The sequence below is a fragment of the Simochromis diagramma genome, unplaced genomic scaffold (assembly GCF_900408965.1).
Source record: "Simochromis diagramma unplaced genomic scaffold, fSimDia1.1 OVJJ01000304.1, whole genome shotgun sequence".
In the NCBI taxonomy this organism is placed as follows: Eukaryota; Metazoa; Chordata; class Actinopteri; order Cichliformes; family Cichlidae; genus Simochromis; species Simochromis diagramma.
The window spans coordinates 9,325,867-9,341,974 of NW_024387030.1; the positions used below are offsets into that span (position 1 = coordinate 9,325,867).

The following is a 16,108-nucleotide window of genomic DNA, read 5'->3' on the forward strand; positions in this document are numbered from 1 at the left end:
AGCGAGCGAGAGAGAGAGAAACGAAGGAGACAGAGTATGTCAGATAGTGGGGGGGAGCACGAGGGAGAGGGCTGATAGATAAGGCCGACAAACCAGGCTAATTCTCCAGGCATGTTTCTCATTGTGATCCAGGAAAAATGAGAAAAAAATGAATCACAGAACCAAAAAATCAATTGACCCTCGGGTGGCTTGTCAGGCTGCGAGTCTGATAAACCTAAAAGCTTCGTTAATGTCAGCCTGCCTGTACCCAACAGATAGAGCACTTTGTAAATGAACCCGCTTTGATAAATATATTAAGGAAAGCTGTGAATAAAAGGCACAGACTTGTCATTTGTAAATAGAACCCCCGCTACATGGAATTAGAATGATAAAATGGGGTTCCATATAATTAAGTTTGTGTAAGACCTGAAATCCGTGCAAATACCTTCCCGGAATTTTGAAAGGAAGCTGTCAGTTCAATTAATCTGAACATCACCCTGAGAATGTACTGAACAAAATTAAGCTGCAGATAAAACCTGGGCTAGTATTTTGATAAGTAATTCCTGTATCATTTCTTTGCTTCTGTGATCATTTTATTTAATCCACCACCCCCAGTTATGTGCTAAGCCATCTACAAAGGCCCTGCTGGCCAGGCCACCAAAACCTTAATCCACCATATAGCTGGTGTAAAATGGGGAGGGGGTGGAAAGGCAGTTTTGCCTTTTGTGGGGGCACCAGTGGCGGTGGTAGGTATGGTTTTGGATGAAGGGGTGGGGTGGGTGTGGGGGCTGTAGGGGTAGCTTATGATCAGTGCCTGTCTCCCTTAAATATATCCCAGTGAATACATGTGCATCAAACCACAAAGACCACTGACTTAGCCGCGGAACACTTTACAGATAACACCGGAACATCCTGGTAGCTTACATATAATAATGTTACAAAGGTTGTCTGTGTGTATGTCTATGTGTGAACCTCTGCATGTGTCTGTGCGCGATGGGGAGGGATGTACATAAACGGTTTTCACACTTTAGGAGCATTAGCCGTCTTGGCTGATGGGGAGAGGGAGGCGAAGGCTTTTGAAAATAAAAGGCAGAGCGATGCTGGTGGTGGAGATAGGGCAAGCGGAAATCTTGACTCACCAGTTGTTTACTTGCAAGATGGTGAGGCCCGTGTCTTGGGCTAGCTGCTTCTTCTGCTCTTCAGAAGGGTATGGGTGCTGCAGGAGCAAGCAGAGAGAGAGAAACAAACACATACATGAGCCTCTTTGACATACAGATTAGCATAAATATCCATGCATGTAAGCACTCGTATAGCGAAGCGCTGGAAAACGAACACGTGCTTCGAGTCAAGTTCATGGCTGTTGCTTATTACTGTATCTATTCAATATGTTCCTGTGTTTGTTGCATTGTGTAACTTAAGACTGGACCTTCTCATGACCTCCACCCAATGCTGCCTCTTGCACATTATAGACATTCACACCATACACGTGTCCACACCCACGCATACATACACACACACACACACACACACACACACAAACACGCACAGTTTAGTGCAAAACCTGTAGGAGCTGGCCAAACAAGTTTGTCAACACTGTCACCAGTGATAACCCCCATTCTTTATCCCCACCCTGCCTACACAAAAACAACATATAGCACACCTCCAGAAAGAAAAGACACTTATGACCATACACACTTTGACAAACATGACTTTCCAGTAGGCCTAAGCCATATATTGTGGTGTCTGAGAATCCTTTTATAACATACCGGCACAGCAACAGATTGAGTGGGTGAAGATTTGTGGAGAATACATTTATCTTTCCTTGAATGTCTGACATGTATCCCAGTGGTGGCTCTTTCATAGAGAGCAGCTGAAAAGAGACTAATGCTAAAAGAAGAGAATGCTGTGAAATGTGCTCCACAGATATGCCAAGATTTTTACCTGAAAATGTAATTCTCCAACAAGGTCTGCAATGATACTATTTGTGTCAGGTCCAATCTAGAGAACATTGGCTGATATAAATGGCAGACCTTGGGCTGCCTTGTTCCCCCTGGGCCTGCTATGAAGCATGACAAAACAACAGTGATCGCTGGTGACAGATGTCTTTAAGGGCCAGATTAGGAGTCGGGGCGCACGCAAACGAAACAAATGAGACACTATGTGTTTCATTCAGCCGCTGTAAACAGAAAGCATGCATGCACACAAGCACGTGCAAACAGAAATGCAAATAGACAGATGAAAATTATTCATAGACCTGACACCTACAAATCAAAACACACACACACAAATCCTTTTTGAGGTGATGTTTATAACTCCCCCTCCCCCAAAAAAGAAAAATACCTTAAATCTTCAAAACTTTAATTTGATTGTTTCAGTTCCTTTCCGGGTATATGCTCATTGAGCACATTTCACAGCTGGCAATGCATGCCCAGCTCGTGTTAATTGAATTGAATTTTAACTTGAAATGATAGCAGTTGCTCAAGAAGCATTTTCTCATTTACCGCTGTAATAATTTATATGAGAAGTCATATCAGCAGAGAAGGAGATTCCTCCTTTCAGGTAGCCCTGCCTGTTTAAATGTAGTCTGTTTTAATTAAAGAAGGGATGAAAAAATGGTTTGAGGAATGTGCACAATTAATAACAAACAAGGCTGAGATTGGACAAATAATGACTCCCGGCTGCAGAGGGGGATTAATCTGATTTGTACTTGTGTACTTAGTCCCTTTTAATATGCTAAAATCATTAACAAAGGAAAGATGATAATGCTTGCATAGAAATACATTTTTTGATTGCCAGGTGTTGACATTTCCTTGGCTACCGGAGACAGAGTTGCCAAGGTATTGTGTGTGTGTGTGTGTGTATGCACATTTGTGTGTGTCTCTGTGTAAACATTTTCAAGAGAAGCCACAGGGTGCACAAGATACAAGCTCTAGTTTATATATATATATATACACATATTATATATACACATATTATATATACACATATTATATATATATCCTTTTTTTAAATCCATTTTTCCTTTTAAGTATACACTATATAAACCTCGAGTATGCAAATGCGCCCAAAAACCTACACAAGTAGAGAGCTGGCTAAAGATGATGTTGTATGGAAGTGTGGAGATAGGAGCAGCCTAAATTGGAAATGGGAGTGGGTCATTTACATTGTATTAAGGCTTCCTCAGCCTCTCAGCCCCAGACCCGGTCATCAATTGCCTACTGTCAGCCAGAGCGCGCTCTAGCCTGGTGATAAATACGCTGGCCAGCGGCACGGCTCGTCCAACAGCCACCACGTAATGAATGGTTTGAACAAACAAGAAAGATGTCTCATCAAGGAGAGTGGGGATGTTAAAGCCCCCCTCGCACACAAAACCCCTGAGTAAGGAGATTTACTCTGACCGCATAGACAAGAAAAAAAAAATCCTATTTCGTTCAGCTCATACCTCTTCCCCTCCTTACTTATACCTCCCTGTGTCAGATGATCACCCCCTGCAATCTTAATACTTGTAAGCATTCGCCCATAGGCACTGCTGAGCGTACACACACAGAAACAAATCTAAACGCAAACAGACTGCAACATACAAACAGCATGAGTACATAATCAGTCTCTTCTCTTCATCTCTGCTCAGCATTCTTTGTCTTGCATTTGTTGCTGACCCTCCATGCCCGACATATGTGTGATTTTTTTATGAATTAGAATGCAAACCAGACCTGGCGACACACACACACACACAAACATAAACACACAGACATAAGAAACAAGCTGACATGGTGGGCCTAGTGGTTACAAGTCTGGAGTAGCTGTGAAATTGGAGAATGGTTGATTGTTAACTGCCACAAAAAATACATATATGTATATATATATATATATATATATATATATACATATATATATATATATATATATATATACATATATATATATATATGTATATATGTATATGTATATATATATATATATATATATATATATATATATATATATATATATATATATATATATATGGCAAAATCTTGAATGCAAAGTGATTGGAAAAAAAAAAGTCCAATGTGTATCTTCCTGGAGATGTCCCTCTCTACCATCAGGGGACGTATGACATGAGTATTTAATGGAAGGAACACAAACACAGTGGAAGATCAAAGATGGTATTGATAACCTCCCCACTGGCTTTGGAACCACTCAATATGTTCAGTTACAAACACCACAGCCAATATCCTTAAAAGAAGATTGACCACAAAATGTAAAGCAGTCTATAAATAATTAGAGGCAGACATGAGCAGTTTCAATTTGTTGTCCCGGCAGCGCGAGTCTCGGATCGAAACAACCCCGTTAATTATTCTGAAACCTGTTAATGGAACAGGGCACATTATCCTGATGGGCACATGTTGTCTAGCTCCTGCAGTCTGACCTTAAAAAAAACCCCCACTCAGACAAACATCAACACAAACACCGATGCATACGCAGGTGGACCAAATTCTGTCTTTTCCTAAGAATTGAGCTGTGCCTGTACTTCTGTGTGTGTGTGTGTGTGTGTGTGTGTGTGTGTGTGTGTGTGTGTGTGTGTGTGTGACCGACTGCTGGCTAAATTACAGGGTTTGATGTGCTCTGTGCTCTCTGATAGTGCTGGATGTAATGGCCCCTGTGGTTGCTGAACATTACAAGCTGAGGTAGCTCTAGCATCTGCTGCGTACAGTCCTTGACCCCACCCCACCCCACCCTCACCCCCACCACCACCACCCGCCTGAATCCAGCTTAGCAGCTTGGCATTTCATTGTATGCAATAACCACATCTACCGCTGGACCCGTCTTAACTTGACACCACACCTTTTGCACACCTATCTACTCATCCAACATCCAGTTTGTCATATATCACTTTTGTGCTCTCCTGACACCTATATGCACCCATCATCAAATCCCGTGGCCCGGTCATTATCCCGGCTGTTCCGTACAACCCCCACCACTTTTCCTGCTCTGCGGCTTCCACTCTTCCCCCTGAACCTGCAGCTCCTTGCATGAGCTGCAGTTGGACCCCATTGATGAATTACATCATCAGTGTGTGACATGAGTTATAGAGGCAGGTCACAAGGTTACAGTGGCTTGCAAACCAATTCCATGCTAATGACTCACAGGAAATCAAAGGCCATTGGCTGTTTACCCTCAGTGCAATGACAACACAAAGAATATACTCGGGATCAATGGGGTGATTTAGCTTAACCTCTTTTTGATTTTCATGGTAACTTTAATTAATTTTAAAAAAAAAAGCATTTGCTACACAGATACAGAACTTTTTCATGTGTTGGAGCCACTGGTGGACTTTATTGTGACTCTTCTGTATCTAAATTTACAGAAATATTGCATCTCAATATTTCCTTTCATATACGCCTTCCACACACTGATTGGAATCATATTTGTTTTTAATCAAAGTGACTGGAGGATGATAATAATATTCACTGTCAGAAATAAACGCAATCAAATATAGGAATGACATTTTAATATGGATTTGGCATTGAGCTGGGGTAAGATTGGCACATTTTAAATATCAAGTTGGCGCTGTTAATAATGTTACAATTGGCTTCTTTGACAAATGACAATGAGATTGAATGCATATCAGCATTACTGAGAGATCAAACAGATATGACAAATAAATCCAGTTGGAGTTTTTGAATCCTCGCGAGTGTTTACTATGCACACAGCCTACCTAATGGTTGGCTTTTTAGTCGCAGGTTTCTGACAGGTTTTGTGATTTATATTGAAGAATACAGTTAATTACGTCCATCTGTAGACATCAAATGGACGGGCACATGACAATTAAAAAGAAAAGTGCGTTCTATTTCTGAGAAATCAACTTTTCAAATTTGTCTGAATAAATGCAAAAAAAATTATTTGTGGTTGAATTTGGTAATAGTGAGTAGAAATTTGCAAGAAATTTGCAATTGATAAATAATCCAGCTTTACTGTTTAAAAGATCAGTTTTATTTATGTAACTGATTCTAAATAACTGTGATGTTTTTAATGGACTCTGAAGTAAGAATAGCAAACTTGGGTATACATATGTGGGACTTTTGAAAGTTAAAAAAATGCTGTTGTCCTTCCCTACGTTCAAGCTCATCTCCAACTTTCTCTACTCTGTTCTCTCTTTCTCCCTGTTTTTGTGTGATTTGAGGGAAATGGAGGTGGGAGGCAGTTGAGGGTTATTTGGGTGTTTGCTTTATTTCACTGGGAACTACACTGCTTCCTGACAACAGTCTGAAAACAGGCAAGAATGCCACATGACTCAATGACTCAACCCTGCTGGTTTCCCTTTCTCTCTTGCTCTTGCTCTCACTCGACTACACACACAGGGATACTGCCAGCTTATAGACAGAACTCACATGACGCCAAACAACAAACCGCACGCACTGCATGCCAACCTCTGATAACAGCAAACAAAAGTACATCCATATCTACACCTCATACGATCTGCATTCAGAACATACCACTACACTTGTCTTGCTCTCGCTGCAAACTCCAAAGCTTCCACAGTAAGTATAAGGGCTCTCAGTGGACTGCCCTCTGACAGTAAAACAGTGATGATTGCAAATACAAGGTGGACTGGTGAGGCCTGCGGCATCTATTATAGAGCAAAAGGGCCCCCAGTCTGTCTGTCTGCCTCTCTGACTGGCTGGCTGGTTGGCAGTGTATCAGTACTACTACTGCTGTTGCTGCCACGGCCCCCCACAACAATCGCTGGCTGGGCTCCTGAAGCCAGCTCCTGGACCTCTGCCAGCAGCCTGTTTGCTCTACACCATTAATTTATGTTCACTGGAGACAGTGCAAGGTTGTAGAGAAGCTCTACGGCATAACTGCCCCGTTTGCCTGCCAAGCTCCAGCAAGAGTAAGAGCGGGTGCGGGGAGTCAGAAGGAGGGAGGAATGAATGGAAGAGAGGGTGAGGAAATAACCCTGGAGGATGTGAAAGATATAGGCATCTGATTGTACCAAGCTCCATGAGGCTAAATAGCAATCACTCCCACACAATCCCAATGCACCTCCAGACTTAGCGATCGACCAACAAAAAGAGCGCAATGTTTTAGGGTAACACCTCCAAATTCTATCATGCATAATGAAATGAAAGATATCATTTTATCCAATAGAGGAGATAAAAATGTTTTAAAAAAATAAATAAAAAAACCCTGCTCATTATGTACACAGAAATCAAAATGAAACTCCCAAATGAGTTTCTGTTGAGCTCAACCACAAATCTATTAGTCGTTGCCAACAGTTATATCTACAAACTGCATGTGTGCTGTGTTGCAGACCCCGGTCCACTTGTGGCCCGGAGACATAACACAGAAATGCGCCTGTCTAATCGTCAGATTGAGATCATGGCTTATTTTTTCACCGCATGGCTGCCCCTGTGCTTTCAAGAGGAGGAACGCGATCCTTCCATCCTTGCAGTGTGGGCCCTGGTTTTCTATCTCTCTCTTGTTTCCTTCAATCTCTCCTTCTCCCACTGTACTCTATAGGTCCCAACAGCAATACTTCTCTTGCTATACTCACTAACCCCTTTGCCCTCATCTCGTACCCTCTTTAGTTCACCTCATCGCTTCTCCTTTCCTCTCATCTCGTCTCGTCCCCCTTTTTCAAAGTTTCCGCTCAAGCTTTAAGCCAGGTCCTAGAGGGCAGGAATTTGGCCTGGTTTTTCAGTCCAGGCTGCTGGCTTTGTTGTGGTAACTGCCTGCTCAGGGGCACCCAGCTCTGTTCTGCTCTCCTTTCTAGCTTGCATGATGTCAACACACAGCCACGCTCACTACTTGCTCTCAAGAAATCTTTAAAACATGTTCTTGCAATGACTACAGCCGAGCCAAAGGATCATCCTACAGAGGGATTTGTTCCTATTAAAACTTTATTGGTATACATTTTCCAACCTTTGGTGGATTTTAAAAAAAATAATTCTTAGTAATGACACTCCTGTTCCATTTTGTGCTATGATGTTGCTTGTTAAATTGTGAAATGACTGGTGTTTTGCCTTTGCACTGTACTTTTCAAACCTATGAAGAGATCATTAGAGGTTTGCTGGGTTGGTCATAGCAGTCGATCCAGTCACTTTGCCTGCATGAGACAGCTCCATATTCGCACCACGCGTTATTGTTGCCAGTCACAAAGTCATGGCAACGTGAATCTCTGAATAAACATCGGCACTGGTTTAGTAACACGCAGTGTGCACATGTTACAAAGGAAGCAGTCGTTTTCTGGGGCTGAAACATGACATTTTTTTTTAGAAGCTATGAGCAACTGATTTAAAAAGTAATTTGTAATCAATTAAAAATACATTGTATCAAAGTACATTTGAGACGAATGCATACTACAGGAATACAGAGTGTTGGAAACCATCCCATAGAAATGTCAGGAAAACAGGGGCTGGTGTCAAGACAGTAAAGCACTTACAACTAAGAGCTTGTTGGAAAAAGTACTTAATATTAACATACAGAGTCGCTCTACGTTTACCCTCTTACTCTATTATGTTCCTTACACTTTGTTTAACTTCCTAAGTCAAAGTAAAGTGGGGCTGATCTTCAATTGAAATAGAAACAGATTCATTTGGTAAGATGGACAGATTGAGCTACAGAAAAAAGGGGGGGTGTTCGCTCTTCAAATAGAAGCTTCTGAGAGTTTCCACTTGACGGATCTCCCTTTCACTGTGAATTAACTTAATGAGAATAAGTATTCAAATACACATCCAGCACCTCCTTTAGTTCTATCCCTCTCTCTTTCTACTCTCTCCCTCTGTTTCTTTAAGACTCCACATTCTCAAGAGAAAGGCCAGTGCGTTCTAATAGTAAGCCTCAGGACACAACAACGAGAGCACAACCACTTACAGAGGACAAACAAGAAACCCCCAGGGCCCACTGTGGAATGTCAAGCCAATTTGGAAGATATCATAGGACATTTGTAATGTCAATTTTTGTTTTCAGGTCAAGAATCAAAGGCAAACACGGTCGGTAACATTTGTCCATTACATTGCAGTCAGGAACAACCCCTCCCCTACCAAAAAACAGCTGCGGGGGACACTTCCTGTTTGCTAATGATGCTAAATGTGTTCAAGTCAACCATGTCAAATTTTCTCCCCCTCCAAATGGACAGCTGGGGTGGAAAGAAACATTTTATCTCTTTTCCTTCTCTGCCTCCCTTTTTCTCTACCCTCTGCCAGTAAAAGAAGGTCCATGGCAGGCAGACACTTCAGATCACATCTCTGTCAGTGAGCCGGACGAACATAGCCGCTAGTAAGCATAGGTGCATTCATCTGAGATCACAAGTACTTCCAGGGAACAAAGTCAGCCAAGCCCTGATCAGTCACCACCCTGCCCCTACCTGTTGTGTCTGTTCTCTTTTACTGACTACAATTTTTGCCTTTCAGAAATGCAAGTCTTCTGAGCTCCCCTTTCATCTAGGAGTGTATGAGTCAAGGAGATATCTCCTGTCATTGCTCAACACCCAGGGGCGGCTGGCTGCATGGGGCTGTGTGGACTGACAAATGCCCTCAGGATCTTTCACTTTCTTAATGTTTCTCAAAGGAGGGTCGGCATGTGACAGGAGTTAAAATGCCTTTATGAAGTGCTGCCAAGAGGAGAAGAGAAGAGAAGAGAAGAGAAGAGAAGAGAAGAGAGGAGAAGAGAAGAGAAGAGAAGAGAGGAGAGGAGAAGAGAAGAGAGGAGAAGAGAGGAGAGGAGAAGAGAAGAGAAGAGGCTTGTGTTGCTTTTAGTCTGGTCAATAGCAGCCAATCTTTAGGTGCATTCTTCCATCCCATTTTCTCCCTGCTTGTAGTGCTCTTAGGCTCAATCCTGCCCGCAGGCCGAGGTGACCTTTGCCCTGGCTGGCCTGCCTAGCTACAGCCCTCTCGTTTGTTAGGCGCTTTATCCACTGACAAAGCAGGCAGGAAGTTGGCAGCCACCCAGCAGCCCCATGGGAGGATGACCATCAGCTAGCTCAGCTTACTGCTTATTACAGGATGCTGGGGAGCATGTGTGTCTGTGTGTGTGTTGGCATATGTGTTTGTCCTTATTTTTATGTCTTATGCATTTATTGCATGTTTGCATGCATGCATGTTTAGAAATGTGCATGTGCATATGCAGACATGTTTAACTGAAGGTTTTTGTGCAGGAAATTCTTCCATAGAATAGGTCATGTCTCCAAGTTAACCAGATCAGCTATACATGTTTGCAACAATCAGGCAACCTTCCAGTCGCTGGACTCAGGGGACCCCAGCACACTTTCTCTCTCTCTCTCTCTCTCCACTCTTTCTTTCCTCACCCTCCTCCTCTCTGCAGCCTGCTCATCAGAGCGCTCAGAACAGCTCACTAAAACATTATATCATAAGACACTCTAGTTTCACTCTCGCCACTCCATAAAAGTCAGGTAATTCATACTTCATTTATATACCTTCCCATTAATAAAGCTGATGAACTTTTACTCCTTAAATCTAATGGGCCATTTTAGCACGACTGCCAGCGCTTGCCGTTTTCTCTTTCCTTTTCCGTCTGCCTCTTCTCTCCCTTCTATTCTATTAGTACTTTGAAGAAGGATAATCCGTAGGCACTCAGGCACTGCACACGTACAGTGGTATGTGGCTGAGGATGCAAAGAGAAGGCTTAGGAAATTTTGAGACTTTTCACTGACCTCTGTCACAGACAAGCAGTGACACATACCATCCATGCGGTTGTTTTGTTTTTTTCTTTTCACTGTTTTCCCCTACCTCTCTCTATCTGGGCACAACAGAAGGTCACTGACCTGCAGGCCTGATGCAAGGCATCATGGCTCCTCAGCTCTGAGGCTGTTGACAAGCGACTGTGTTCTTTTCAACAACTCGTTGAACCCCCCTCCCAACCCCACCTCCCTTCTCAGGAATGTAACACAACCGCTCACTGAGGTAACCCAAGCCCCTCCCCTCTCCCATCCTTCATTTGCGGAAAGAGAAAGAGAGAGACAGAGACAGAGACAGAGAGTGAGACCGAGACCAACTGGGGGTGTTAGACAGCTGTCCCCCATCTCCCCATCTAACTCTTGCTCACTCTCTATTTCTCTTCCTCTCTTTAGATTTGCTTCTAGCCCACTGCCTGTGGAATAATTAATGATGCAATTGAGCTGAGGAGAGGACTCTGACCAGCAGGGGCCATTCCTGAATGCCCGGGTAGCCGTTTTATGGAGGACCGGAAAATAGAAACAGAGAAAGACATGAAGAGACAGATAGGCAGAGGAAGAGAAGGATATAAAACAGTCCAACAGCGAGAGGAAGAGATTGTTAATAGTCTATTCCTCAACGGTCTCCTTCCCTGTTTTCGTCCCCTCTAGTCTAATCCTACATCCCCATCCCCCTCTTCTCTCTTCCATCCTCATGGCGGGATTGGGGGGCCTGACCTGTCTGGTGATTGATGGTAATGTCTCAGGAAGTCATTTTCCCCGACAGCACCCCGCCGCCTTTCAACAGGCCTGGTGCAGAGGTGAGCCCATCACATAGACGCTGTTAACTCTTTCCTCACTCACTGGCCCAATCTTTCATACTGATCTACTTCACACCCTCATCTCTGCACCACCTTCTACCAACCCCAACCCAAAGACCTCAAGTTCTAAGACCATGGCAAGGATGAGAATGGGATCAGTGAAAACAAGTCATCTCGACATAAAAGCACAGGCCATCTTGAAGTGGATCTGCCAGGCAGCCCCTAATTCAGGTTGCTGGGGATAGATCCCCACGATTCCATTACTGTCAGTGCTTACCACCTCCATTATGGCAATTAGGACATGGCTCTAACACTAGGAATGCTTTGCTATCTTCTGGAATTGCAAACATCTGCCATGTCTCCGCTCCATGTGTCGGAGTGGAGTTGTCGTTTCTTAAACACACATCTTTTTACAGTCACACTCTCCCCTCTTTTTTCCCTCTTGTTTCTTCAACACTGCTCTCCACATTTATTTTCTTAATTCGACTCAAACTGTGCCTTAAAGAGATCCTTCTCTGTTTGAGTCCAAATAACCTAAAATGATCCGTGAAGAGACTTGCGGTTCCTGATTTCAATAGGCTTCATTAGTTTTTAATATCTAGCCAAGAAAAGGAGGGGAAAATGGCATGGAGATAATCAATGGAAAGGGGCTGGTACCCTATTAATCTCCCCCAAAGGATTGTGGGTTAATACACGCTCTTGCATAGGCAAACATGGCTGTGTGGTGAACACATCTGTCTGCCTGGATGGGTTACTTAATGAAACAGCCAGCGTTTGGCTGCTGAGATGGATGTCATTCCCTCAGTGAAAAATGAGTTCTCTCTCCTACTATGCTGAGGCAGAGCCACACATGATAGGACTCCATTCAATTCACTAGAGACCTAACTGTGCCCCTGTGTGAGAGCAGCTTGTCGGGCTGGACAGGCAACGCATGGGCACTCGAGCAAGTCTTCATGGAGATCATATCAGGGAATCCTAATGTGAACAAGACTCAGAGTGATCTGGGAATGAGAGAAGTCACGGAAAGACTAGATGAATGGTATTACAGTAGGAAGATAAAGAAGAACAAGAAAGAGGGGAGATGAAGGTTGAACCACCTGGGCTAGATAAGCAGGCTCAATGTGTGTGTGTATTCTAGATTGTAAGTATGCCTGTGTGCATGCATCTGCCAGTATACAAGTGCATGTCTGTTTGTGCATGTATCAGTGCGCATTCTGACAGTGTTGGAGGTGACCCCTGGTCAGGGAGTCCTGTAACAGGAGCTCACCTCCGGTTCTGCGAGCTCTCCTCTCAGTGTGCTAAACAGCCACCTGAAGACAGGATTAGCTATTGTGACCCAGCCCCAGAGGTAACTGAGATACACCTCCGGGGACAGACATGAAACGCACACTGTCACGTGTTGCAGAGATGCAGCCAGGTGGGTAGAGACTGACACAGACGAAAACAGCCGTTTAAAAAAAAAAAAAGCTGTAAAAGGGAGACAAGATAGGACAGGTGGTGGGAGGGATTGTAGATGCAAACAGGACACTTATAAGAGGATGATTGCAAGCAGGATACAGTGTAATGTAAAGCAAGTTAGGGTGAAGGTGTCAGTGGTGTTTGCTGTTGTGTAAAGACAACAAAGCTTCAGAGCATAAGAGGATTGGGTGGCCTAACTTACTGCCTTCGGGTAGCTGAGATTTGTGCCTCTGTGGAAATTTATGCCTGTCAGCCTATCTATGACTCAACTCTGACAATATGCATGCATGTGTGTTTCTGTGTGCATGTAAAAGTGTGCATGCTGTGCTATGACAAATGAGCGGTGCCTAATTTGTGACTGATTATGCAGGCTGCGGGTGCCCTAAACCTCTTTGAACTTGTAATTGCCCCTGGTTTCAGTAATGAACATTAAGGAGGATTCAGAAATGTGTGGCTAATTACACATTTGCCCCCTCCACACACGCACACACACTTGCACTCTTTTACATTTCTTCATCCTATTGCTGGAGAAGAAAGAGGAAAAGGAGGAGTTGGAGAAGGAGCATGAGAGCCAAGGAGGAGGTGCTGGTTTGGGAGGCATATACTCCTGTTGTTACCCTCTTTATCTAAATAATTGTACAAGCGGGTTTATTGGCTTTAGAGAGGTGCTTTGTGTGTCAGTTGGTGCAGCCCTGGGGATGTAGGCGACTGGCTTTCCCCAAGATCAATATTAAGAGAGATTCACATCTGGAGCCAAGGCCTGTTCTGCTTAGATTTGGATTTATATATTTGGGTGGTTTTTTTCCTATGTGATTTTTCATTGGTTCTCTTCTTCCTCTATCCATCTGCTTTTTCTTATCGGTGTGTGATAAAGCCTACTTTTGATAGAGAGACTGTTATCTATCACACATGCTCATTTGCTCAGCCTTACATGATCTTGGAGGGACTTGGCTACAGAGAAATCCAGAGTTCTGGAGTGAACTACATCTGCTCTGTGTGGAGAGCAGACACAACACATGGCTCGGTATAAGCGCTGAGCAGAAATGCTTGAGCAATGAAGCATTCTGGGTAAATGGTTGCAGTGCAGGGAAGGTCTACTGTGGCTAGTGGAGGGGGAAGAGTCGGGGAAAGGAGCAACAAATTGACCTGCTCAGCCTGGGTCTTTGATGTGGACTGAGCTCTCTCTTAAAAAAAAAAAAACAGTCCATATGTTCAGAGAGGGAATAGAGATAGGATATCAATGGGGGAAAATGAAAAGGTGAGGAAGTGGGGGGAAGAGGTGAGAACAAGAGGCATGGCTCCCAGTTATAAGGACCCCACTGTGCAGGAATCCCACTGCCTACCCCTGGACTAAGAGCCGGGCAAAACAAAAGCATGCATTTGAGAAGAGTTGGATGGGAGGGGAGAAAAATCACACAAAATGGCAGGAGTGGGATTTGGTGCAGCTAGGCTCCCATGACAAACCAAACAGTGAAACTCATAGTCTGTTTTTGATTTATACTCCGTGCCTCCATCCATCTCTCTTTCCTTGCCTCCCTCCCATTTTTTAGCCCGGCTTGCCATTTCCATGCCTGTGCTGCTCCTTTTCCCTTTTGCATTTTCTCCTCTTGGTGTGAGATGAATATCAAAGCAATAGTGGGGCAGCTTGGAGGCCTGCAGCAGAATCTCATTGGCCTCCATGGTCCCCAGCAAGCAGCCGCCACTGCTCTAACAGCTCTTGCCACAACCCTGCAATCAACCGCGGGGGCAATGAGACCAGCCTGCCGGGTGGATATTCTGGAAGGGTAAGGGGTAATTTAAGGGAACTAGTTTTAAGACGTCAAACCAAAATCCTCTTATATATTTTGTTTTGAATAAGATAACCCGAAAAGTGTCAAAGGGAGGAAAATCCTACACAATCAGCTCCGACCATCTTAATAACCTTGTTTTTTAACCAGGGGCATGTTCACTATCGCAGACGCTGGGCTCCCTCACTGCATATGATGTCATTCTGTCCTGTGTCCCGCTGAGCTGGCTCAGCCAGGTCCTAGCTTGGATCAGTGTTATTACTACATAAGCAATGGACAGCAGTGCTGAAGGCAGGGAAACGTTACTGAACTGGGGTCAATTCTCAGTGGAGCACACAGACGTAAAGAAGCATCCTCCTTTCTCTGCACGTGTGTTCTTGGAAGTCTCTCAACTGTTGTGAGCTGTAAGTTTATAAATCTGAGCGGCCTTGACAGGCTGAGTTCTGTTTGTAGTCTGCTGTGGTCAGGGCATGTGCAGTCACCTCCACAGGGGCCAGTCAAAGTCATGCTGTGCTGGAGCTCTTCGCCCGGGACACCTTATTTAAAACCATTATTTAAAGAAATGCATATAATATCACCTTTCGTGAAACGTGTTATTATTACTATTATTATTTTATTTTTGCTGGAGGATAATTTGTAGGTTGCTCTCTCTTTTTTCTTTTGCAAACACCGTGGAATTTCACGCAACGTAATCACCTCCATGCAGTGGGAATGTACCGTAAACAGTCCCTCAGCGAAAGCACTCATTTCTGCTACTTCATTAAACAACCTGCATTAAGATGCAAGCAGCAGGAGTGAAAATTAACTGGAAGGGATGGAAATGAGAGGAAACACGGAGGAGGAGAAGTGGTGTGTTTGTGCAGGTATCCCAGCGTTAAAAGATACACAATATAATATGATGCTCATTTTGAGGATAAGCAAGCTATGGGATTAAGAGGGGGGGAAAAAAACTACAAAAAAACATGCCAACAATTTTTTTCAGCGTATAGTGAACGCGAGGCTAATGTGCCACGCTTTATATGTCAGTAGATTCCAAGTGGGGTTAGTTGGCTTTGAAGTGGAACTGTGACAGATCTGGATTAGAGGGCAAAGTGTAAAGGTCTGATGTTGGAGCATGAAACGAATTAGGGTTTCTTACATTCTAATACAGCACTAAATCTCTAGAAACACCTACCATCTACGCCAAGGCACTGTAAACAAAGCTTTTGTCAGTCATAAGAGCTGTGACACACTAGCATTTGAAAACAATGCCATAGTTGCTCTGCAATGAAAACAAAAACTTGATTTATTTTACTCATTTACTCATTCTGTTTTCTTCTTTGCAGATTGAAATTCTTGAGTAAAATAAGCCTCATTTCTCTGTGAGGGTCTGCCACTGCTGCGTTAGGCCCTCAGTGGTGTACTGGCTG

General features: G+C 43.7%; 1 protein-coding gene across 5 annotated transcripts in view; it reads right to left on the minus strand.

Moving 5' to 3' along the window:
• Window positions 1-16,108, minus strand: part of meis2a (Meis homeobox 2a) — a 78,300-nt gene that overhangs the window by 23,254 nt on the left and 38,938 nt on the right. For all 5 annotated transcript variants that reach the window (XM_040042893.1, XM_040042892.1, XM_040042894.1 and 2 more), the window contains exon 10: window positions 1,119-1,195. In XM_040042893.1, the coding sequence (XP_039898827.1) occupies window positions 1,119-1,195 (77 nt within the window). The remainder of the gene's footprint in view (window positions 1-1,118; window positions 1,196-16,108) is intronic.